We start from the raw sequence: 25,149 nt of genomic DNA, 5'->3' as shown, positions 1-25,149 counted from the left end.
ATGGATATACTTTGAGGGCATTATGCTATATGAAATAAGTCAGACAAAGAAAGACAAATGCTATATGATCTCACTTATAGGTAGGATCTAAAAACAAAGAAGCAAACCATAAAACCAAGTTCATAGAACAGACTAGTGGATGTCAGAGGCAAGGGTGGAGGTGGGCAAAATGGGCGAAGGGTTAAAAGGTACAAATTTCCAGTAATAAAATAAATAAGTCATGGGGATGTAATGTGCAGCATGGTGACTATGGTTAATACTGTGCTACATACTTGAAAGTTGCTAAGAGAGTATATCTTAAAAGTTTTCATCACACACACACAAATTTTGTTTGGAATTATGTATGGTGATGGATGTTAACTAGATTTATGGTGATCATTTAGTAATATACACAACTATCAAATCATTATGTTATATACCTGAAACTAACATAATGCTATATGTTAATTATACCTCAATAAAAAAAATTGCCATCGATAATACTATCAAACAGTACATTTTAGTATACTCAGAATGCATACTTGAATAATTTCTTGATAGACTGAGGTTCTGTACCTTACCATTAGCATTAGTGATTTAGTTATTTTATTGGTCTATGATGACTATATTAATGTGATGGCATTTATGAGGGTCTATTTTATAATCATGATAAAATAACTACATCTCAACACTGTATCTAAATTTTAAAGAGATCAAAGTATTGCTTGGGAACAAATGTAGGGTTGTGTGTCTAGACACAGCCTAATCTACAATAGGATAAAACTGTCGGGAAGTTGATTCTTCAAGACCATTTTTTATTCTGCATATACTAACACACTAAATACACTACAGCAATCACTAGGAGTACCTTACATCAAAGTTTAGCTTTGAATTTTCTTAATGTGCTTAAAAGAGTGTTTTTATTTATTTAATGTGAAATTTATTGTCAAATTGGTTTCCATACAACACCCAGTGCTCATCCCAACAGGTGCCCTGCTCAGTACCCATCACCCACCCACTGCTCCCTCCCACCCCCCATCAACCCTCAGATTGTTCTCAGTTTTTAAGAGTCTTTTATGGTTTGGCTCCCTCCCTCTCTAACTTTTTTTTCTTCCCCTCCCCCATGGTCTTCTGTTAAGTTTCTCAGGATCCACATAAGAGTGAAAACATATGGTATCTGTCTTTCTTTGTATGACTTATTTCACTTAGCATAACACTCTCCAGTTCCATCCACGTTGCTACAAAAGGCCAGATTTCATTCTTTCTCATTGCCACGTAGTATTCCATTGTGTATATAAACCACAATTTCTTTACTCATTCATCAGTTGATGGATATTTAGGCTCTTTCCATAATTTGGCTATTGTTGAAAGTGCTGCTATAAACATTGGGGTACAAGTGCCCCTATGCATCAGCACTCCTAGATCTCTTGGGTAAATTCCTAGCAGTGCTACTGCTGGGTCATAGGGTAGATGTATTTTTAATTTTTTGAGGAACCTCCACATGGTTTTCCAGAGAGGCTGCACCAGTTTGCATTACCACCAACAGTGCAAGAGGGTTCCCATTTCTCCACATCCTCGCCAGCATCTACAGTCTCCTGATTTGTTCATTTTAGCCACTCTGACTGGCGTGAGGTGGTATCTGAGTGTGGTTTTGATTTGTATTTCCCTGATGAGGAGTGACGCTGAGCATCTTTTCATGTGCCTGTTGGCCATCTGGATGTCTTCTTTAGAGAAGTGTCTATTAATGTTTTCTCAGCCACAGCAATTTCTTACTTGACATATCTCCAAAGGCAAGGGAATTAAAAGCAAAAATGAACTACTGGGACCTCATGAAGATAAAAAGCTGCTGCACTGCAAAGGAAACAATCAACAAAACTAAAAGGCAACCAATGGAACGGGAAAAGATATTTGCAAATGACATATCGGACAAAGGGTTAGTATCCAAAATTGATAAAGAACTCACCAAACTCCACACCCGAAAAACAAATAATCCAGTGAAGAAATGGGCAGAAAACATGAATAGACACTTTTCTATAGAGTGTTTTTAAAAAGATTAAAAAATCACTAATTTGAGTGCTCATCTTTTAAGACAAACTTGTAACGAAAAAGAAGAAAGTCTGAAAGCCTACTCTTTTACAGAAATATACTGTCATTTAGCTAAAGAGAAGAAGTTACTGGTCAATGTTTGGAATTTATTTCTCCTCACAGAGAAAAAAAAGTCATAATAAAGGGTAAAAATATGGGTAAGATTAAGAGAATTATGGTCTATTTTCAAAGAATGGTTCAAAGTTGGCTTATGTTGCAAATATTTTTCAAAGGCTAATTACTTTTCAATCAACGAATATAAAACTGAATGCACTTTATGTATATTGCAAGACCACTGCAGTAAAATGAAGTTTGAGAGCTGTGTTAAAGAAGCTGGCTGTGGTGAAGAGGAGGCCTTTGAGAATCCTAGTGCAGGTTACGTAAGGTGACTCTCACAAAAGCAAAGAACCACATCAGTCATCTCTCTTCACTGAAAATGCCCTTTGATGAGCATTATTTCCTTGAGGTAGTTTGACGAGGGTGTCTCCTGTATAACAGGTAAGCAAACCATTTCAGTCCACTATACAAATGAACTGTCAACAAGAAAACATACTTAACAAAATTCCTTCTAATACTAACCTAAAACCAACATATTATTTAACTGCTTTTGGCAGTATTGTGAGCATCTCTATTCAGTGATTCACCACTATGTGGCTGATCAAGCAGTGAGAAAATGGTTGCCGTCTGCAGTTACTTATTGACTTAAGTCTAGGCTTTCAAAACATTGTGACACTGAGATGGTGAAACTGACACATGCTTTGGCTTAGGTTGACTTTATAAAATGCAAGACGATCTCTCCCATTAACGAACAGTATGGGTAATGACATAGAATACTCTTTTATAATAGTAAAACTAATAAAAATGCATTAGAGAGTATAGAATCTGAATGGAGAACAAGAGGTATTTTCAAAAAGTCTGTGCTGAGAGGAAGCTGCTGCTTTGACCATCCCACAAACAAGCAAAACTTAAGAAACACTGATCATATGTGAAAGCGTGTTTCACGAAGAAGATCCCCTGAAGAACTTCAAATTCAATATGACTTTGACTTTTTCCATCAATCTACAAGCACAGATCCATCCCTTTCGTTAAGAATGTAGCTTCTAGAATCAGAAATCCTGAGAAAGAATCCTGCCTTTGCCATTCAGTAGTGGTATGTCCTTGGAAAAGTTATGTGACCTCTTTGAGCCTTAGTTTCCTCATCTGTAAAATGTGAATGATAACAGTTTTTATAGCATTGTGAGGATTAAGTGAGACTATCATATAGTGCTCTTAGCACTGTGGATGGCACTAAATAGGAACACAATAAATGAGGTGGAAGGGGTTAAAAAATTGCCTCTTCCCATCCTGAAACCTTAGGGTCTTTTTCCAACTTCTCTCTCTCTCTCTGTCTCTGTCTCTCTCTCTCTCTGTGTGTGTGTGTGTGTGTGTGTGTGTGTGTGTAGATATATATCTACCTATCTATCTATATCTATCTATCTATCTATCTATCTATCTATCTATCTATCTATCTATCTATCTATCTATATCTTGCTCTTGGCATACTACTGCTTACCAAGGTTTGTTGGCTAATATACATAGCATATGAATATCAACCAAAACTTCACCTAGGCCTTGCCATTTTTTATCTCATGACCTTTCTTAAAGAACTGACATTTTGTCTCTAATTTCTTCTGTCTCTAAAGAATTCACCTTATCACTCAACTCTCTACTTAGAAGACCTCCTACCAGTAATGTCATAGATCAAGCATAAACTAAATTAATAACTTATTTTTTAATACCTAGCTTCTTCTCTCCATCCTTCAATTACTTCCCCACAAATATGGAGTAACTACTATATTCCGGTTTCTAGGTGACAAGAAAACACTGATGAATGAAGAACAGGGCCCTATTCTCACGGAATTTACAGTCTAGTGAGAATGTCAAACAATTAAACCCAATGGGACCCAAGCACAGACCCAAGAAGGAGATAGGTTATTGTAGGGAAATCGCTGTTCCATGGTGCCTTGGTGACTAAAACTTCTCTCCAAGTCAACAGTGACCTCAAGTTGTCAAATTCACAGCTTTCTCTCCCCCCCCACCCCCCAGTCTACAACATACTTTGTTGGTAGTCATGATACTGCAGAGTTCCCCGTGCTACTTAAACTTTTCACTATGCTTTTAAACTGACCCTGTTGTCTCCCTAGGTCTTCCCCTCTGACTGCTTCTTTGCTGACTTCTGTATTAATATCCTGAAGTTTCCATACCCAATTACCACAAACTTGCTGGCTTAAAACAACAGAAATTAATTCTCTCACATTTCTAGAGGCTAAGAGTCCACAATCAAAGTGTCAGCAGGGCCATGGTCCACTGAAGGCTCTAGGGAAGAACCCTTCCTTGCCTTTGCTCAGTTTCTGGTAGCTCCTGGCAATCCTTGGTATTCCTTGGTGTGTAGCTACATCACCTCAGCCTCTGCCTCCTCTGTCTTCACATGGCCTTCTCCCCTATGTATATTTGTCTCTGTGCAAATTTCCCTGTTCTTATAAGGATACCAATCATTGGATTACAGCCCACTCTAATGTAGTATGACTTCATCATAACTTAATTGCAGTTGCAAAAACCCTATTTCCAAATAAAGTCACATTCTGAGGTTCTGGGTGGATATGAATTTTGGGGGGACACTATTCAAGCCACCACAATTCCTAATCTACTATTTATTTATTAGACATAGTGAGATTTCTCACAGTTCTATTTTCAGTTCTCTTATATTTAGGGTCTTCACTTAGAGTCTCTGCATATGACTTCTCCCTATTTTACTTTCATGGCTTCAATTTTTACTTCTATGAGGATTTTTCCCAAACCATTTCTTAAATAACCTGATTCTTTTCTGAATTGGCTTCCTGCATTCCCAAACTTATGGTAGGCATTTCATCATAATTAGTACTCTAAAATCTTAAATTATAAGTGTTCAGGGCAGAACTTAGTATCTTTTCCACAATCCTGATTACCCCATTTCTTCTCTGACATTTCCAGTCCCCATTAGTATCCCATCTAACCAGTAACTCAGGCTAGAGTCATTTAATTTTCCCCTCCTATTATCATCTGCACCCAGACATTGAAATCTATTTATTCTACCTCCAGCTGTTTCTCTCTTACATGCATTTCCTCCTTCCCATTCCAACCATCATTCTCACTACTGCTGAGCAATTGTGCTCTGAATAGGTCTCCAGACAGCCCAACTTCTAGTCTCTCATTCATCTTTCCCTCTGTAATCAGCCATGGTTGTTACTCAGCTCAATAACCTTAATGACTATTCTCATAGAATAAGGTGCTTATGGAATAAAGCCCAAGTGTCTCAATATGGCATTAAAATCCTCTACTATCTGGCTTTAAACCTACTTTTCAGGCTCACCAACTACTATATTAACTTCTTTTTCTGCACTTCCAATAACACTTAATGTATAAAACTGGGTGACAGTTGGTGCATTTGTTTCATTAAGCTTGGGCATTCTTTGAAAGATGCTTGTAAGAACACCTTGCAAATATTATTACTCATCATCAGCACCTTTGGTCCAAGTTTGTAGCACAGAACAGAAGCTAAATAAAGCAGGAAAGGATTCACAAAGTGCTAACATTCAAATGCCCTTCAACTGATGAATGGTAGGTAAGTAAAATGTGGTATATCCATACAATGGAGTATTATTTGTAAACAAAAAGGAATGAAATACTGGTCCATGATACAACATGAGTGAACTGTGAAAACGTTATGCTACATGACAGAAAAGCCAGTCACAAAGACCACAGATGATATGACTTCATTCACAAGAAATGTCCAAAATATATAAATATGTAGACACAGAAAGTAAATTAGTGGTTGTTTAGGGCTGGGATGACTGGAGGGTGATAGCACTGGGTTTCCTTTTGAGATGATGAGAATATTTGGAAATTGACTGTGGTGATGATTGCCCAAGTCTGTGAATAGACTAAGAACCAGTCAATGATCCCCAGTAAGTAGGTGAATTGGATGGGATGTGAATTATCTCTCAGTAAAGCTTCTAACAAAACAAAAAAAAGTGCTGGGGCTTCTGGGTGGCTCAGGTAGTTAGGCATCCAACTTCAGCTCAGGTCATGATCTCACAGTTCATGGGTCTGGGCCCTGCACCGGGCTCTGTGCTGACAGCTCAGAACCTGGAGCTTGCTTTGGGTTCTGTGTCTCCCTCTCTCTCTCTCTCTCTCTCTCTCTCTCTCTCTCTCTCTCTGCCCCTCCCCCACTTTTGCTCGCTCTCTCAAAAATAAATAAATAAATAGTACAAAAAAGTGCTAACATGTAACAGAACCAAGATTCTTAACTTTGATGCAGTATCTAAAGAGGTTGCTACAAAACATGTAAGGCTCTAAAATTTAATTTCTTTTTTCCTAACTAGGAGTAAAAAAATGGAAGGCATGCATGGTTGAAAATATATGACAAAAATGAATTTTTCAGCAATGTCTTTATGAAAAGGATGGGTAAAGGAATAAAGAATTTGTAGTTTGTGATAAAAGTTCAGTTTTTCTCCAACATTCAAAATCTAGGGCAGAGCACGAGTCAAATTGGCACCTGGAGATGGTAAGCCCTTAGAGGAAAGTAGTAATTGCTAGCACCATGTGCTAGACACTGACCTAAGTGCTTTTTACATCTAGCAAGCATTTATTCTTCCTAGCAACTCAGAGGTATGAACTATTATTATGCCTAATTTGCACATAAGGAAGCTGAGGTACAGAGAAGTTAAGTATCTTGCCCAAGGTCTTGCCAGCAGACCTTGAATCTGGACTCAGCCACTTTGGTTCCAGAATCTTTGCTCTTTTTAAAAAAAATTTAAAAAGGTTTATTTATTTTTGAGAGAGGGGGGCGGGGTGGAGAGACAGAGAGAGAGAGAGAGAGAGAGTGTGAGAGAGAGCGCATCTGAGTGGGGAAGGGCGGCGGGGGGCAGCCAGAGGACCTGAAGCGGGCTCTACACTGACAGCAGAGAGCCTGATGTGGGGCTCGAAGTCATGAACCGGGAAATCATGACCTGAGCTGAAATCAGATGTCTAACTGACTGAGCCACCCAGGTGCCCCTTGAGAATCTTTGTTCTTAACAAATGGGCTATATTACCTCTCTGCACTTGATTTTTCTCTGCCTGTATTTTGCTTTTCTCTTCAACATTGTGGCTTTCAAGAAATAATTTATACTTTATGATTAATGGGTTTTATTGTGACTTTTATAGGGCAAAAATACTTCTATTGGGAAAGAATAATTCATAAAAAGATGATTATAAACCATCAACTCATATTTACTATCCTTTCATGTTTTTTTTTTTAACATCCCAAACATTTTTCTTACTGAGAAGTACACATTAAACACATTGCTAAGCATAGTTCTTCATTTCCAGAAAGAAATGCTTCCCCTCACCTTTTAATGCATGAGTATTTAATAGGAAAAGAGAAACAGATGAATATAATTTCTACCACCAAATAAAGTGACAGGACAACAATGACTTCACTATTCTTCCCATTTGCAATTAAAAATAGAACTACCCCACGACCTGGCAATAGCACTACCATATACTTTAAAAGCATGTCTTATTGACAGATTCCTTCCTTACCTCTTATTTTTGAAGGGCAAGGAATGCTAGCATTTCAAATTACCTACCTACCTACCTATCCATCCACCCACCCACCCACCCATCCATCCAAAATCCCATTTGCTTTTTCAGTTTTCTCTACAAATGCTGCTTCAGCAGATAGTTCACTAGTGAACCAGAAAGTGAGTTCTCTTACTGCCTTATAAAGTGAACAATGACTCCCCCCCCAACCCCAGGTGAGAAGCAGGACTGGGTCCCAGGGGTGGCCAGCGCAGCAGGGGGGACCGGTGGGAGTCACATCAGTGGTGCCGGCAGGGAATGCTTGTTGTCTCTCACTAACTCTCCTTCTTTTCTTCCTCAGCAAAGAGCCCCAATTTCCCCTTTCACCAGGAGTGGCCAGATGACACAATTCTGGACAACAGAGCACCAGGAAGCAAGAAGATGCCCTGGCCCTCTCAACTTTGTGGAGATACTGACAGTCCTAGTCTGTCTACCTTCAGATTGTTCTCACGTGTGACGGGAAAAGAAACATGGATTTTGTTTAAGTTGCTGTTGTCTGGTATTTTCTGTCTCTCATATCTGAACCTAATCCTAATTGATGCAGATCTCAGTAGCTCCAACAGTGTTTTTCCTGTGTTGTTGGGATTGTTCCTTGAGGATTCATGTATACTTTACAGGAATCTATAAACTCCTTGAAACTGTATGGTGAATCGATGTGCAGAAGAAGCCCGTGGCAACTCATTTAACTTTTCAGATTCTTGGCTTTCTTGCCTATAATAAGGGAAGAACGCTCACCTCTGCAGAGCTGATTTCAGGAGTAGATATAATCTGGATATGGTGCCTAACATAAGGAATAGTGCCTAGCACAAGACACACTCATTTCCAAAATTTTATGAATAGTCTTATCATACTACCCACTGAGCTTAAATCTAGCAGTCATCTAGGACTTCCCTTACTCCCTCCCATTAATTGACTGTTGTTAGTTGTCAAGAGCATAATTTTTTTTTCTCTACAGTGCCTCCTGTATTCATTTCTTTTTCCTCATACCTTGCCCCCACCCCGCCCCCAGCCTACAGCCTCTGTTGTCTCCTCTCTGAGACCCTTAACAGTCTTCTCATGTTTGGTCTCTTCTTTCTACATTCTACTCTTTACCAGACTAGTAAATCAATTTACCCAAAGGCCGGGACTGCCCATCGCTCTCCACTGCTTATCGAATCAAACACAATTCCATCTAAAAGGAGTCAAGGTAGCACAACACAGAAGAAAAAAATTCATACAAACCTAGCTTTGAGTCCTGGTTTTAGCTCCTTACTTGTTCTGTGATCTTTGGGAAATCATATGACTTCTCAGAACCTGAGTTACCTTAGCTCTAAAGTACAGAAGCAGAGGTGATACTACCCGCTACACAACATTACAGTGAGGATCGTGGGGACATGACACAGAAAAGCACAAGGTCTGTGCCGGGTACATACTAGGTTCACAATGAACGTGTTACTTTCCTCTTTCCCTCCACGGAAAGGACCATGGACTAAAAAACCATGTCTGCAGCTTATCACCCTTGTGCTAATCCCTTACTTATGTAACCTATGCTAGCCAGACCAGATTATTTGCCACCTCCCAGACAATAAATTCTGTCTTCTCTTAATTCTGAAATTGTGCTCAGACTGATTTTTTCTTTATATCCCCTTTCCCTTCGTTTTATGCTGAAACCCTACTCAGCCGACAGGGAGCCCTTCAATTGCCATCTCCTCTGTGAAGCCTTTTCCTGTTTTTCCAGTCACATGTAAACTCTCCTTGTGGCACTTCATGGGTCTACCTTGCCTTATTTTGTGTACTTATTACCCCTCCTGAAAGACCATAGATGCCTTGAGAGCAGAACTAGCGCCCTGTCTGTCTCTGCAGCCCGCATGGCCCTAGCCCACGTCCTTGTATCTGTATTTATGGAGTTAACCTCAAAGTTTTAAAGTAGAGCTCTTTTCAATATACTCCTAGATCCTTTTTTCGTACTTTTACACCAGTACAAAGACAGAATGATTAAAAGTGTGTTCAGGGAATACTCTATTTTAGGTTCCCCCACATTGTCCAAAAAAGGAAGCAATGCTTCTGGATGTGAAACACTTAGTAGTCGATCCAGCACTGTTACCCATCATTCAAAACCATTTATTATTGTGTCCATTGGGTACACAGAACTTTTTCTTTTCCTTTATTTCCTAAGAGTCTGGCTTTGTCTCTTACTTCCCCAAAGCCCCCAAGACTTTTTTTTTTCCTTTCTGCATTTCAACAACAATGTATCTCATATCTGGGCTTTGAGCACCCCTCCTAAGGATGATGGATAGGAGCAAAGCCTTTTGGGACACATTAGTACAGCTGCCAGTGACAGGAGGTGCTTATAAAATAAAAAGGCTCAGGATTTTGGGAACATATTTGCAGCTATAAGTGAACCGCCCAACACAGCTGAAAAGAAACACCCAAGAATATTTCCTTTTATTCTTTTAAAGCTGTACATGGAAGAGGCACATCATATTAGATTGCAAGTAACTCACAGAAGGATTCTTTTTATGTAGTGTCACCATGTGCTAATATCATAACCTTTGCCTATCAGGTACATGTGCTTTAGAATTATAGGAAGCTCATAAAGTCAAGTTTAAAGCAGCAAAAGTCTAGTTTTTAATTTATTGGATAATATTGGGTATCACTGTTTGACTTGAAACATGTTTCCATGTAATTATGAAAAAGAAGACCACTACAATTTTTAATGAAACTTCAGTTCTGTCTGTGGGTGAGTAGGTAAGATAGAATATTATCAGAAAACTATACACAATTAAATCCCCACTAAGCTACAGACATGAAACATCACATTGTACACTCGATTTCAAAACTAGAAAATTATTTTAGATAGGAAGCTCTCCTGCACCATTAGAACTGGGAGAGTGGAGAATCTGTGACGCTGCGACATAGTCATTGTGTTATAGAGGAAACACTGACCAAGAAAGGTACTGCTTTGAAGCATTTTGGGCACAAGCAAGTATCCCCTGTGTGTCAGTAAGGCATAGGAACTTGCCTAATTGATATTTTGGGAGGATGTTAGGGGAGGACAATGAGAAGATTTAAAAAGTGACGTGAGACTCTTCTCCAGATGCAGACAGCCAGCCTTTGATGTACACAGAGAAACAGCTCTGCCAGATATCTGCAAAGGGAAAAGCTGGAAAAACCAGAGCAAAAAGGAGTAAAGTTTTTTTCTTTACTGAGGCTGTATTTCTAGAGATTTTCTGCCAGTGGTGATTCTTCCCTAACACTATAGGCCATATACAACAGGCTTTCCTCTTGGAAGAGCAGAATACGCTGTGCAGACCTTCAGAGTCCACCAGATTGGGAAGAAGCAGCTGTCAGTGTGAGGCCACCACTGACCATGAGTGTGGCCAAACTAGCCAGGGTGAAACACAGGAACAGTAAGAGAAGTCTGACATACAATGGATCTCTTTTGGGGGTATCTGCAAAGGTCACAATGACCCCTAATTCACATGTTGGTCGTGGCCATAGCTGAATGAGCCAAGAGCACCTGACACCACTCTAGGTCAACCAGGAATGTAGAACTGGACTGAATGCTGGACTTGTAAATGTGACTCTGGAAATTGTGCTCTGGGAATTGTGAGGAGACTACCAGGTGGCCTGAGAAGAAGGAGAAAAGCTAGTCTGTTGAAAAGGAAGAATGAAACAAACATAGGGAAAGAAGCATAGTGAAGTGATAGTGAATAAATACTCCGCTGGGTTCCTATCTTCCATTTCTGGCCTCGTCCTTCAAGAGGCTCAGCTGCCCTTGGCCTCTAGAACTCCCCACTGTATCTTGATACTAGATCCCTCTATTTTTAAGTCCAGCTTCGGTGGGGTTTGTGCTACCTGAAACCCATACAACTATAGCTTACATATTTATTACCTTGGAGGCCCTGACCATGGAGCTTTGGGAAAGTAGTGTCTCCTAGAGCAGCTATTCCCAGTCAGTGAAAGCACCCCACTAGTCACAGGCACGGCCAGCATTCCTAACAACTGTTCTGAAATTAACAGGCTATGAATACAGTCTTTCTGAGAAAGACTTTCTCAGAAGGGCTTTCTTGGTCTAACAAGGTAGGGTCCAGGTTCTTTGATCAAGTGATACGATGACGATGATAATGATGGTATCGATACCAGCTACCATTTACTGCGTGTTGGAATAATAATTTACTAAGCCTTTACATAAGACACTACGCTGGTGCTCTAAATATAGTATATCTACTTCTCACAACTCTTCAAGGTAGTTGGAGTGTAATTTTGTTTAGAAAGGTTTGTGACACAATGCACGATAGAGATGTCATTTGGGAAAGACCAGCCTGCTAGGAAGGCAGGTAGCCACAAGAGGGTCTTTAGCATGATGGATTCACCATGATTAAAGATCTGGCCATTGGTCTTGCAGTCTCAGAAAATTTCCACAGTGTCCTAGCGCTGACTAGACTTAGGAATGCTGAGTCATGCAACAAAGTTCACTAGAGACTGATATATAAACCAGATGCCAAGTTATTAATTTACCATGAGATGTATAACTGCCAAGCAGCCTGGATATTGATGCTGGCCTGAGCCATGTATGATACTCTCTCTGTAGACAGATTGCTCTGGGAGCCAAAGTTTTAGAAGGTTATTTGGGTGGTTAGGTGATTTGAATGTTAGACACAGAGATCTGACAGCTGATACATTCATCTCCATAAAGGGGATTTAGCTACCAGGTGAACCAGACGCTTGGGCACCATTTCTTTGGATGCTGCCAGAAGATCTGCCAACAAATGCTTCTGTGACCCTCCTAGGCTTCTACAGCTGACCAGTTTTCCTTCTGAGGGAAACATTCTTCCTTTAGATATCTTAATATGCAATCCATCTTGTGTGTCTCGGAGCCCTTTTGTTTATTTAAGGTTATTTTGCACATTTTGGGTCTGAGTCACGATTTAATAGTTTGAAGTAAAAGGATAATTTTATTTTTCTTCTTTCCACATTTCTCAACAGAGTAGCTCACTCGCTATCACCAGAATGTATCACCTACAAAATTATTATCCCAATGTTTTACAAACAGGGCAAAAAACATGGGTTTTGGAGTCAGAAAGACCTGGGATAGAATTCTGGCTCTCCCATTTTAAGTCTTAGAATTGAAGTCCAGTTAATTTTTCTTGGCCTCAGTTTCCCCAGTTATAAAATGGGGATAATGTGCACCTCACAGAATAGAATGAGATTTAAGGAGGTTATTGGGCAAAGCACCTAACACATTTCTGGGTGTAAAAGATAAATGATCATAACACATTGGAGCAAAAATAACCCAGATCTCAACCATTTCGATTCTCTCCTTGGTTTCCAAGTATGCAATTTTTTCATTATTCTTCCAATGTGGTTTCACTTTGATTTTTATAATCATATTAGCGTTACTTTAAAAACTAATTTCCATGACTTTTGAACTGAATAAACAAAAGCGAATTGGACGTGAGTGCACTGATTTCTTTGGCTTGCTTTTCTCCTTCTCCACCAGAAATAAACAAATGACACAGCTTGCTTTTGTCTTTTTTCTTTCTGTCATCCTTGTGAAGATATCGTTTATGGACTCTAGTCATGTTTTTTTCATGGAAGAATTCTGCACTAAATTCTGATGCTTGAAAATGCCTTTTTACTGAGAAAGTGCTATGAAATCATACAGCTTTAGTAACAAATTAATTCTTTTTGTCCCCGTTAATTCAATTTACTTTTCAGATGCCAGAATTCCCCAAGTTATATGATTCCTCCTATATGAATGTGCGGGCTTACCTTTTTATTCAACTATTCCACCTTATGTGTTTGCATATGCAATTATGCCCTCTATTTTCAAGTAGATGATAAACCCTGTATGAGCAGGGACAGATTTATCTCTTTATATCCTCACTGTCTATACCCTGTAGTAACCTACGCTATATTCAGGGGACATTAAATAAGTATTTGTGGGTGAGAAATGGTATGAGGTTGGAAATACAAGTAACAGAGATGTTTATCTTGTCATTTCTTAATTATATTCATTTTTTCTTTTTCTTATTTATTTTTAATTTTTTAAAATTTACATCCAAATTAGTTAGCATAGTGCAACAATGATTTCAGGAGTAGATTCCTTAGTGCCCCCTACCCATCTAGCCCATCCCCCCTCCCACAACCCCCTAGTAACCTCAGTTTGTTCTCCATATTTATGAGTCTCTTCTGTTTTGTCCCCCTCTCCCTTTTTATATCATTTGTGTTTCCCTTCCCTTATGTTCATCTGTTTTGTGTCTTAAAGTCCTCATATGAGTGAAGTCATATGATTTTTGTCTTCCTCTAATTTCACTTAGCGTAATACCCTCCAGTTCCATCCACGTAGTTGCAAATGGCAAGATTTCATTCTTTTTGATTGCCGAGTAATACTCCATTGTATATATACCACATTGTCTTTATCCATTCATCCATCGATGGACATTTGGGCTCTTACCATCCTTTGGCTATTGTTGATAGTGCTGCTATAAACATGGGGGTGCATGTGTCCCTTCAAAACAGGACACCTGTATCCCATGGATAAATGCCTAGTAGTGCAATTGCTGGGTCGTAGGGTAGTTCTATTTTTAGTTTTTTGAGGAACCTCCATACTACATTCATATTTTCTGAAGGTATAGATTTGAATCTAAGTATCGAATTCTTCTAGTGTAAAGTTTTGTGAACCTGTGTTAACTTTTCCTCAAGCTACTTAAACATTTTCTTTCTTTCTCCTCTGACTTGCACGCCAGGAATCTGATGTACACCATAGATGTTTCTTGCATTAAAGGAATTCCCAACTTTAGCCTTTACATCTTTCCTTTTAGTCTGCATTGTACTCAATACAGAACTTAACTTCCACCATTTTACTTCTTTCACTTTGCTTCCCATCTGTGTAAATTGCTTCAGTGATCTCAATCCCCTTAGTGTTTGTCTTGAATTGTAATGCTCAAGCTTTTACTCTTAAAATCTTCAAAGAAAGATGATATTTAGTTTGGCCTATTCTCACATACCAAATGAATACACCTAAAAATTTAGTGCAACACATAAGTGAAAATAAATATGAAACAGAATGCATTACCGAGAGAAGAGAATAAGCACCATGACAGATCTGTGTGAGAATGAAAACATCCATTGTCAATTTTACTCCAAAAACGGATTAAAATTTTACAATCTGGGTATATCTGTATTTCCAAAATTGAATCCCAAATAGGCAGTGAAAACAATAGGACGAGGAAAGGAAAACTTAGAATACATAGTGCCAGAAATTCTGATATTTAACCTCATTTAAGATGATACAAAATTCCTTCTAGGTTGATGGCATTACTCTACCCTACAGGTTGTAATTTTATTAATACCTAAGTATACTACTAATACTTAAAATTTCACATGATAAAAACTATGAACTGACCAGAAAATAAGCTCCCTTTGCTTTCTGTGAACATTAATTTCAGGGTCTTTATTCAGAACCTATGGTTCGTTTGATTTAATACTATAAACATGTTTTCCATATTTTTCATTACAATTACAAAATAAATTCCATAAACTCATATGGGGAGCCTGTTTATAAATCCTATTATCAATCATGGAAACATACATAAATGGACAGATCTGAGGGTTCTATCTAAGTGAACTTTATAAGGTCAGTTTTTTATGAACTAAACGATCCTCAAGGAAAAAGTCAACCAAACTTGATTTCTGTTTTTAGGCTTAAAACCAAAGAGATTAACTTATCTTTATATTTAAGAACTAGCCTCTGTCCAGGGGGCAGTGGGCTTGGCAGTATATTCAGTGATCTCACCAAGAGCCTATGTAACGTAATGACATTAGACTGTGTGTTTACCGTAGATAATACCACTGAAGCATAACACAATGCATCTTGACATAATTCAGTTTGTAAAACCCAAACTCATTCAACAGCTCCATAAAATAATGACAAACAATGTAATATTTTTGAGCAATGCAAAATAGGAACATGGACATTCACGCATCCATTTGATGCATCTCCACTGCAGTAGATACTATAAGGGACATAATGACAAATTTGATATGATCACTGCCATTGGAAACTACAATTTACGAGACAAGATATGAACACATAGTTAAAATGTGAAGGATAAGGTGAGAAATAGCATAAAAGTGGTGCTATGGAGTGTCACAGGACTACAGAGGAAGAGGGTACTATGTTTGGAGATGGTTTCCAGGCAAGGCTTCAAGGAGTAGAGGGCACAGCGGGTGTTTGGAAGTATAGGTAGGATTTCAAGGAGAGAAGGGAGATTCAAGTGAAGGAAGTGGTATGGAAGTCAGGCTGTCACAGATAGGTTTGGTAAATGCTGAATAGATGTCTCACTAGAAGGTAGATCACGTGTAATGGAGTGAAAGCTAAAGCTGGGTGGGGACTAGGGAGGTTATGCAGGGCCCTCAAGGTCAGTCTACTAGGGAGACTGAATCACTGAAAGGTTTTCTCAAAGAAGTGATATAATCCACTTGTTCCTTTAAGAACTTAGTAGGATTGCATGAAGGAAGAAAGACTGAAGGCTGGAATTCTATTTAGAAGGTTCTTTTAGTGGTCCAGGCATTTGCTTATGAGGGAGGAATGGAAGGAAAGAAATTAACATTTGTTGAAGGCTCACTATGTGTAAGGCATTTATTTGTTTTAGCCATAAAATTTCATTCAATTCTTGCAATATCTCTGAAAGGTAAATAACATTAATTTCAGTGTTCAGTCGAGGAGCTGTATCCCCAGGAGCAAGCCCAAGGTCTGGCACTGCAAGTGCTCAGGGAAAAAGCTGTCATATTGAATCAAAGCTATGATTCATGCAACATATTTTCTGTTCTCAACAGAAGCTCCAAAGAAACAAAATAGTTTGTATAGTTCTAAGATTGCAACCCCAAGAGGTATTTCTACAAATGAGGCTTACCCCAACCCTTTGGGCAAATTCTGCTCCTAGTCAGGCGAACATAAGGATCAGACCAGCATGGCAGCAGTATGGCAACCTTCTGCCAGTCCTGCTTTATTCTTCTATCCCAGTTATCAAATTCTACGCATTCCTTCTTAATGTTGGGATCAAACTCTCCCTTTCAACTTATAGTAGGTCAACCCTCTCTTGGTTCTTAGACCAGCATCCTCGTCTTTGCACTATGACCCCATCTCAGTTCCCATCTCTCCAACAAGATGTGAAATATGGCAGAAACCCTCTGATACCAACTCTTTGCTTGCTGCAACCTGCCAAGGTTCCTTTGTGCATTGCTTTGCTTATGTAACAAGTCCACTGTCTAGACCCTGGAACTATCCCAGATCTTCTGGACTATGCCAGCTGACTGCAGAATCATCAGCCCCTACTCGCTTTGGTCTAGCTTGGTCTAGCCTATGCTTATACCTGATAAAAAAAAACTTTTGACAATTATCATCATGGTAGTAATTAGTAGTATTCACACTTATATAGCACACACTATGTGTCAGGCATTATTCTATGTGTCTTTCAAACATTAATTCCTCTAATCATCACATTACCAATAGCCTCATTTTATTGATGGAAAAAAAGCAAAACAAAAAACCTGAGGCTGAGGGATTAAGTTACTTGTCGAAGGTGACATAGTATGCAAGTGGCAGCGTCAGAATTTGAACCCAGGCATTCTGGCTAGAGTTCATCCTCTGAACCATAATGCCTCTCTACTGTCAGTGCGAAGATAAGGAACATGTCATCGGTGAATGTACTTACTATCTCACATGCCTTATGCAATACAACTGGCACAACACTACCACCAATAGTTAATGTATTAACATGTAGTTATAACTATGAACCCTAAAAGCAGTTAGAGAGAAGCCCTTACATGATGCAAAACTTTTCATTTTGATTGAAAATACTAAAGATGTTCTGCATCTGGATGATTCTCATAAGACAGGAGTATTCAAAGATATTGCTATTGGGGGTGCCTGGGTGGCTCAGTTGGTTCAGTGTGTGACTTCGGCTCAGGTCATGATCTCACGGTCCATAGGTTCGAGCCCTGCATTGGGCTCTGTGCTGACAGCTCAGAGCCTGGAGCCTGCTTTGGATTCTGTGTCTCCTTCTCCCTCCGGGCCCCCCAACCCCGCTCTCGTCATGCTTTGTCTCTCTCGGTCTCAGAAATAAATAAACATTAAAAAATTATAAAAAAGATATTGCTATTTTACTTAGCAAAAATAATCCAAGAATGCTGGTAGAGAAGATAATCATGAATATGATCTTAATAGGAGAGGAAACAAATTGAAGAATTTAAAGAATCAAAGTAGAGTTGCTAAGAGAGATTTTAAAAATTCTCATAAGAAAAAAAGTCAAAGTAGAGACTGTTGACATCTTAGCAAATCAGATAGTTCTGAACACTCAAGTTCACTTGACAAAACGATAACACATTTTATTGTTACCAAATCAGAAGATGAATATCTGACTAAATATATTATAATCAGGAATTTAAACAAGAATTAAATAAGCATATGTTAATGTTAATACGCTAACATGCCATCATGTTAATAATGAATCTTGAATTTTTCCTATTTGTTAAGTATAGAGTAGTCATTAAAAAAAAAATTGGTGAGTATCTCTGTGTACCAAGGGTTGGATAAAAGTGATGAAGAAATACAAGAAGCTTATTTTCTAATGGTGGAGAGAGAAAGACCATGAGCAAGTAAATAAATAAATGCATACAATAATTCTAAATAGCAGTAAGAGCTATGAGGAAAGTAAAACAAGGTAATGTAATTTAGAATAAAGAAGTGTGAACCAGCCACAATAAGACATTTGAGCTGGTACCTGACTAACAAAGTTGGGGAACAGAGCAACAGAAATGACTCTCAGGTGGTATGCTCAAAGAGAAAAAAGAGGCCAGTATGGCTGGAGCACAGTGAGAAATGGGGAGCCTGGTATGAGACCAAGTCAGAGAGGTGGACAGGGCACAGATCAGAGGTCCTTACAGGTTATAGCAAGATGGTTCAATTTTGTTCTAAGAAGTAGAGGAAGGCACCAACAGGTTTAGGGGACTGATGTGACCTGATCTACATTTTAAAAAGATCACTTTAGCTGCTGTATGGAAAATGCATTACAGGGAGTCAAGAATGGAATCATTGAGACCAATTAGGAAGCTACTGTAGCAGGGAACAGAAAGGTGGTAGCCTGGACTAGAGTTGTACCAGTAAAAAGAGAGAAGTAGATGGAATAGGGACCTATTTTGGAGGCAGAACTGAAAGGACTTGTTGATGAATTAGATGTGGGGAGTGAAGGAAATAGAGAGACTCACTGCTCTGAGTAGATGGTTGTGTGATCTAGTAACAGGTGGAAAACTAAGAGAAAAACAAATTTTTGGAGAAATGAAGATCTGTAGGATATTAATAAGTAGAATGATAATGTGGTGATATCCACAGTGACATTTATATTAAACTTAGAGAACTGACAAGCAACAAATTTTCACAAAATCATATGGAATAGGATCACTGGTTAGATGGTTTTCCTACCAGCCTACCTGAAACCTAAGACTAGCTCTGGAAATGAAGATGAAAACTGAGTCATCCATTCTGGCCTTATGTGGACATATTTTATTTCATAAATCAGTTCTAGAAATGCTTAAGACTGTGAGCACACAGTAGGTATTTAAAAAATGTGTGTTGAACTGAATGACACCTGTCCTGTTACAGTTAGACTGTGTAACATAACCTACCTACAAAAGGTCTAAAAGTGGAATGGAGAGCTCCCAAAATTGGCATGTATCATAAATCTGAATTACATTATTCCCTATTTTAAAATTTCTAAAATTTCTAAATCTATATGTGTACATATGTGTGTGTATATGTATGTACATACATACATACATACATATATTGTGTATTTCCCTGATGCTACCAATGGAAAAAATAGTTATGCTCTAATCTTTTTTTCCTAGTACCTAATCAGTACTTTTCCACTGCTTTTATTTAAAAATGAATAGTCACAACCTACCTGTAGCATATCGCCAAGGTCTGCTGTGCTAATATCTGGATCCTCTGTGGTGTTGAAGGGCACGGGAGTTATCCGTACAAGGGTGAGCACTCTAGGTTCCGGATATCTCCATAACATCATCCCTGGGCTATCTTCGGTTTCATTGTAAAACAAGACTTCATAGACACCAGGCATTTTTAAAGGTTCTGTTAAGTGAAAAGATAATTATTTGTATGCTTTTGGAAGGGAACATGCGGATTTCTTACAGAAAGAGAAAATTAGGAAGATACAAGAATATAAAAGGCTGGTTGATCAGTTTTACATTTTTATGTGGTTTGAGACAGGAACAAATTAAGAACTTTCCCTTAAGAGAATGAGTGGTAATGTACTATTCTTGTACTGCAGGTATTAATGTACTTTTCCAGTGATCTTGATGTGTTACTCAGTGAATGTGCAGTTAAAAACTCTCCCTCATAATGAAGCTGTTGCTACTTACCAGCATCTCGTATATACTGGAATAGGCCTGTCCGTAGGTCATCTGAACTCTGTTCACTTTTAAACATCTGGTTCTTTTCTATAGGAGAGGGCATTTGTGGCACTGCTTCAGGAACGTGCACTGCAATATTTCGCTCCTCGTGAAGGTATCCGTTGAGTAATTCATGTAGAAGAACTAAACAATTCAAATGTTCTTGACCCCAGAAAACCTTTAAAAATCATATGAAAAAATTAGTAGCTTTTAAATACAAACATTTCATGAGGATAATTAGGCACAATCATACTTGAATTAATGCGGGATGTCATTATGCTCAATTTAATTATTGACAATAACTAAACTATAATTTCTAAGAAGTCACTGACCTACAGGATGAAATTCTATTACCTGAGTAAATATATAAAAACAAGAAATCCATTACATCATATATTGTGTGAATATCCATCAATTTTCAATGCTGAATTACCAAAGAAATTATGTTAATGCAAGGTCATTTTTATGAGCTAACTTAGCTAAGAGAGAAAACAGTATCTATTGAGGTCCGAGAGAAGGCACTGAAGATCTAGGCCGAAATGTTAATAAAGTAATAATAAAAACCTCGTGGAATAGCTTCCTACATTTTGTCATGAGATTAAATAAACACATCTTAATTAGAGGGTTCCTTTCTTTGCAGTTTTACTTGTCAGAGAAAAAGAGAGGGAAGGTGCTCAGTGCACCTGAACTCAGAAGCCTCCCAACTTCTGTGTTTAGTGAGAATGTGCCAACATATAGTATTCCACAACCCCTGAGAATTAACCATATAGGAGGTACAGTAGAGTTTTAGAACAAAGGCCTTGGTGTTTCCTGTAATAAAGAGGATGAAATTCTCTTTTTCTGCATGTGAAGAGTATTAGTATATAACAGAAGTGTGACCAGTGGGTAGCAGTGATTAATGTCAGAGGACTCAACATTTCAACACTGTTCTATTTTTCTGAAGATATTAGATAAAGGCAATACAACCATTATTTCTAAGAGAACCAGTTTAACATGAAAAAATATATAAAGTAGGAAAAAAATAACCCTATACCTGTGGGTAAGTTTCCTAAGTTTAGGTCCTGCTTTCTGGAATTAAGGCATCAGAAATGAAGGCAAGAGATATGATATTAAGTCTACTTTTGTTCTCATCAATGTTAGTTTTATTGGATACTGAAAAATAGAAATAAGTGGACAGTCGAGCTGGGGAACTGAACACTACACTCTAGGCTTTAAATTGTTGAGAGAGCGACTTCCTAATGTAGAGATGATATACTATATTTTTGTCTTATTGTTGATTTTAATGTGGAGTTACTTTGCTGTCTTGGGAAAATGACAATATAGTTAATATTGTTATTAACTTATGTTAATACATGCTTATTGTTAAATACATGAAGGTTTCTGATGGATGCCCCAAATCTCCAGAGCAATACTAAGCAAAAACTTATTAGGATCTTTCCACATCTAGCTTCATGTCAGTAAGAAAACTGGTGAAAGGGTTGAGGCAATACAACTTTTAGATGAAAACAAGAAGTTCATATATAATATGTCTCCATTATTAACAAATTAGTCATTTCCATTTTCTGTAATTATGGATTTCTCAAGATATTTGGATTTATGTCAAACTCGGGGGACATGAAATCGTATAAAGAATACATTCACATCTAACCACATAGAAAGTTACCAAGGAATGAGTTGAATACCCTCACACAGGCCATACGTGGCTGTAAATCAAATGCTTAAAAAACTGCAATTGAATGTATGTCAAGTATTAACCATCAGGTGTTTATAATATCTAAGGAACCTGATTAGCAAATGGTTCTTACATATTGCTGATGACACTGTGCTGGAAACAAGTTGACTCTTTTGTAATTAGAAAAGTCTGTAATCAGAAAAAGTTTAATGGCCCAGCAATTCTACTCCTAGTAACATATCCAACAGAAATGAAAATGTATGTTCACACAAAAACTTGTACACAAATGTTCCTAGCAGCATCATTCATAATAATAGCCTGAAGTGGAAAGAACCCAAGTATCCATCAGCTGATGAATGGATAAATAAAATGTGGTATGTCCATAAAATGGAATGTTATTTGGTCCATAACAAGGAATGGAGTACTGGTACCTGCTACGATATGGATGAACCTTGAAAACACTATGCTAAATGAAAGAAGCCAGTCACAAAAGATCACATATTGTCTGACTCCACTTACATGAATTGTCTAGAACAGTCAGATACGTAGACACAGAAAATGGATTAGTAGTCTAGACCTAGAGAGGAGATTAGAGGGTAATGGGGAATGAATGCTAATGGGTACAGGGTTGTGAGGGTGTGTGTGTGTGAAAATGTTTTACCATGGATTATAGTGATGATCACACACCTTTGGGAATATGCTAGAAAACCACTGAATCATACACTCTAATTAGGTGAATTGTATGGTATGTGAGTTGTATCTCAATAAAGCTGTTAAAAAACCTTAATGAGAAATCAATCTGATAATACTCTTCTTCACCATACCAAAATTTAGTGTAACAGTTAAAAAAATGAACAAAGGTGGGGACGCCTGGGGACTGGGGAACGCCCCAGTCTGGTTGGCCCAGACTGTTGGCTCAGTCTGTTAAGCGTCCAACTCTTAATTCTGGCTCAGGTCATGACCTCACGGTTCTAAGATCTAGCCCTGCACAGGGCTTGCTTAAGACTCTCTCTCCCTCTTCCCCTTTCCCCCACTTACATGCGTTCTCTCTCAAAACAAAAACAAAAACAAAACAAATGAACAAAGGCTAGTTGAAAACTTAGGAGAAAATTGTGGCCAACCCCACAGACCTGTAGCAGACCTCCTCTTAAATCAATGGATATTTTTGGTGTGGACTGTTCTGGGCCTGGATTGCCACTGTGTTTACACCATTTAGCTTCCAGATTGACAGTAGCACAGCATGGTCCTATCAGAATCCGATTTCTTTCTCTGAGACTTGTTTTAAGCAGAAAATCATTTATGCTGAGTAGAAATGATGACCCAAGAATTACACCTAGAGAAAACAAGAGAGGGGTACATATTATAATTATTCCTTGTCAAAAAATATGTTTGAGCAAGAACTATCTACATTTTTAAAGAGCTTTCCTTCATCCTTTGTCAAAGTCTTCTTTTTCAGTTGGCCTCTCCCCACATTTTTATACCACTTACATAGAATTCTAGTTATGAAGCAGGTATACCTCATTCACATTCCTAACAAAGAGATATTTGCCAAAACATTATGACTTTTTCCATGTGTGAGCATTTTAAGTTTTATGAGTAGAGACATTTTCATTAAATTGTTCAAGTTTTTCAAACAACTACATTAAGAATAAGAACAGCTGCTTCATTGGTCTATTGTTAACACGATGGGAAAGGGCAATTTTCTGTGATTTCTTATAGTAATAGAGTACAGTATATTACTTTGCTAGACACTCAAGCTTTTGACTGGCCCATGTTAAAATTCAAAACAATCAAAATATATAACATGTGTTTTCTAAAAATTTTAGTTTAATCCAAACTTCACACATCATAACCACTTGAAGTTTACAAAGTCTTAAAAACAGATAGTGGCAGGTTAGATTTATGAGAAAAACTATATGCTATAGTTCAAAGTCAATAGACTCAGAAAAAGAATACACTTTAAAATATAGGTTTTCTTTTGAACTTGAACTAGAAGTGTAGATCAAAACCTTTTCATAAAACCAATGGCACACTTTAAGATATTTGGATGCAAAGTTAGAGTGGTGAGTTAACTTTCCCCCAAGGAGCTCATATTCTGAATTGTCATTGTGAATATTGAATTTCACCAGACCACGTTTGTAATGCCCATGGCTTATTTTTCTAATGATATTTGATCCTTAAAAGAGATGAAAGATTAAAAAACACCTTCGGCCCACAGTATACACGTTTCAAAGTACAGTGCCCACATTGACTTTCCAATTCTGTGGAGACTTGAAAACTTCATATAGGTTGTATGCTCCTACTGCAGAAATAAGATACAGAACTTCTAATCTTCCATGGAAGACATCACACCCACATAAGTTAGGGCTAAGACTTTTGTTAACAATTAGGATGGTAAAAATCAATTTCTTAAATTTTTCCACTATATTCTGGCACTAAGACTTCCATTTCATTGACACAATTTTCTTGATTCACTGCTATACCTCACTTAAAGAAAAAATGACACAGAAAATTAAAAAAAAGAAAAAGAAAAAAGAAACAGGCCCCCAAATACCCAAGAACCAAAAATCATCTCCATTGATGGGAGTTTAGAACTCATGTCGTAACTTCCTGACATTTTCTGAAATATTTACTTAACAGTAAATATCTGCTAAATGAAACATACTAATTTATTACTGAGAAAATTGTCATAACGGGATTATGAAAGTATAGGCTTGATTCAGTACAATCATCTGGCAAATAGTATTAAGGGAATGCCAGAATTACATTTCTCTTTATTCCCAAATATATGTATCTCCATTCTGCCCTAGAGTGAAATACCCAATTATCTCACAGTAATCTTAATGTGAATATTCTATTGGTTCCTCATACACAAAATGTTTAATTCCAAAGGCCTTCTAAGTTGCTTATCTTATTGAATGTTTCTCATTGCCTTGTCAGACCCCCAGATTAAAAAAATCTCAGGGTCCACTTTGGGGGCTCTTGTTCTCTTATCTCAAGACTTACTTTCTATATCATTCTAATCCATCTCCATTATTTTAAAACATCTAGGAAGAGAGACTTTGGTAAGCTAAGTGATTAACAGGGAAGACCACATCATATTCAAGCTCCGGTACACTGACCATCCCGGAGGCAAAGACCATTGTACTCAGTATAGTGCTGGGAACAACAGTAGCTCTTCAGGATATATCCCACCAAACTGAGTTGTCAGTTTACAATCTGATCCTACTTTCATCTGTCTCAACATATTTCTTAATTGACAGACAAAACAGAAAAGTGCTGAAATTTCTGCCATTTTTCATTTTGCATCACTGTGTCCT

General features: G+C 38.0%; 1 protein-coding gene across 1 annotated transcript in view; it reads right to left on the bottom strand.

The window, feature by feature from the left end:
• VPS13B (vacuolar protein sorting 13 homolog B) overlaps nucleotides 1-25,149 on the bottom strand; it is an 828,197-nt gene that overhangs the window by 122,564 nt on the left and 680,484 nt on the right. The window contains 3 exon segments of the mRNA XM_043601463.1: nucleotides 19,653-19,837; nucleotides 20,128-20,335; nucleotides 22,960-23,162. Coding sequence (XP_043457398.1) covers nucleotides 19,653-19,837; nucleotides 20,128-20,335; nucleotides 22,960-23,162 — 596 coding nt within the window.

This window comes from Prionailurus bengalensis, chromosome F2, assembly GCF_016509475.1.
Source record: "Prionailurus bengalensis isolate Pbe53 chromosome F2, Fcat_Pben_1.1_paternal_pri, whole genome shotgun sequence".
NCBI lineage: Eukaryota > Metazoa > Chordata > Mammalia > Carnivora > Felidae > Prionailurus > Prionailurus bengalensis.
Note: the sequence above shows the minus strand (reverse complement) of the source record. Positions and strands in the feature narration are given on the sequence as shown.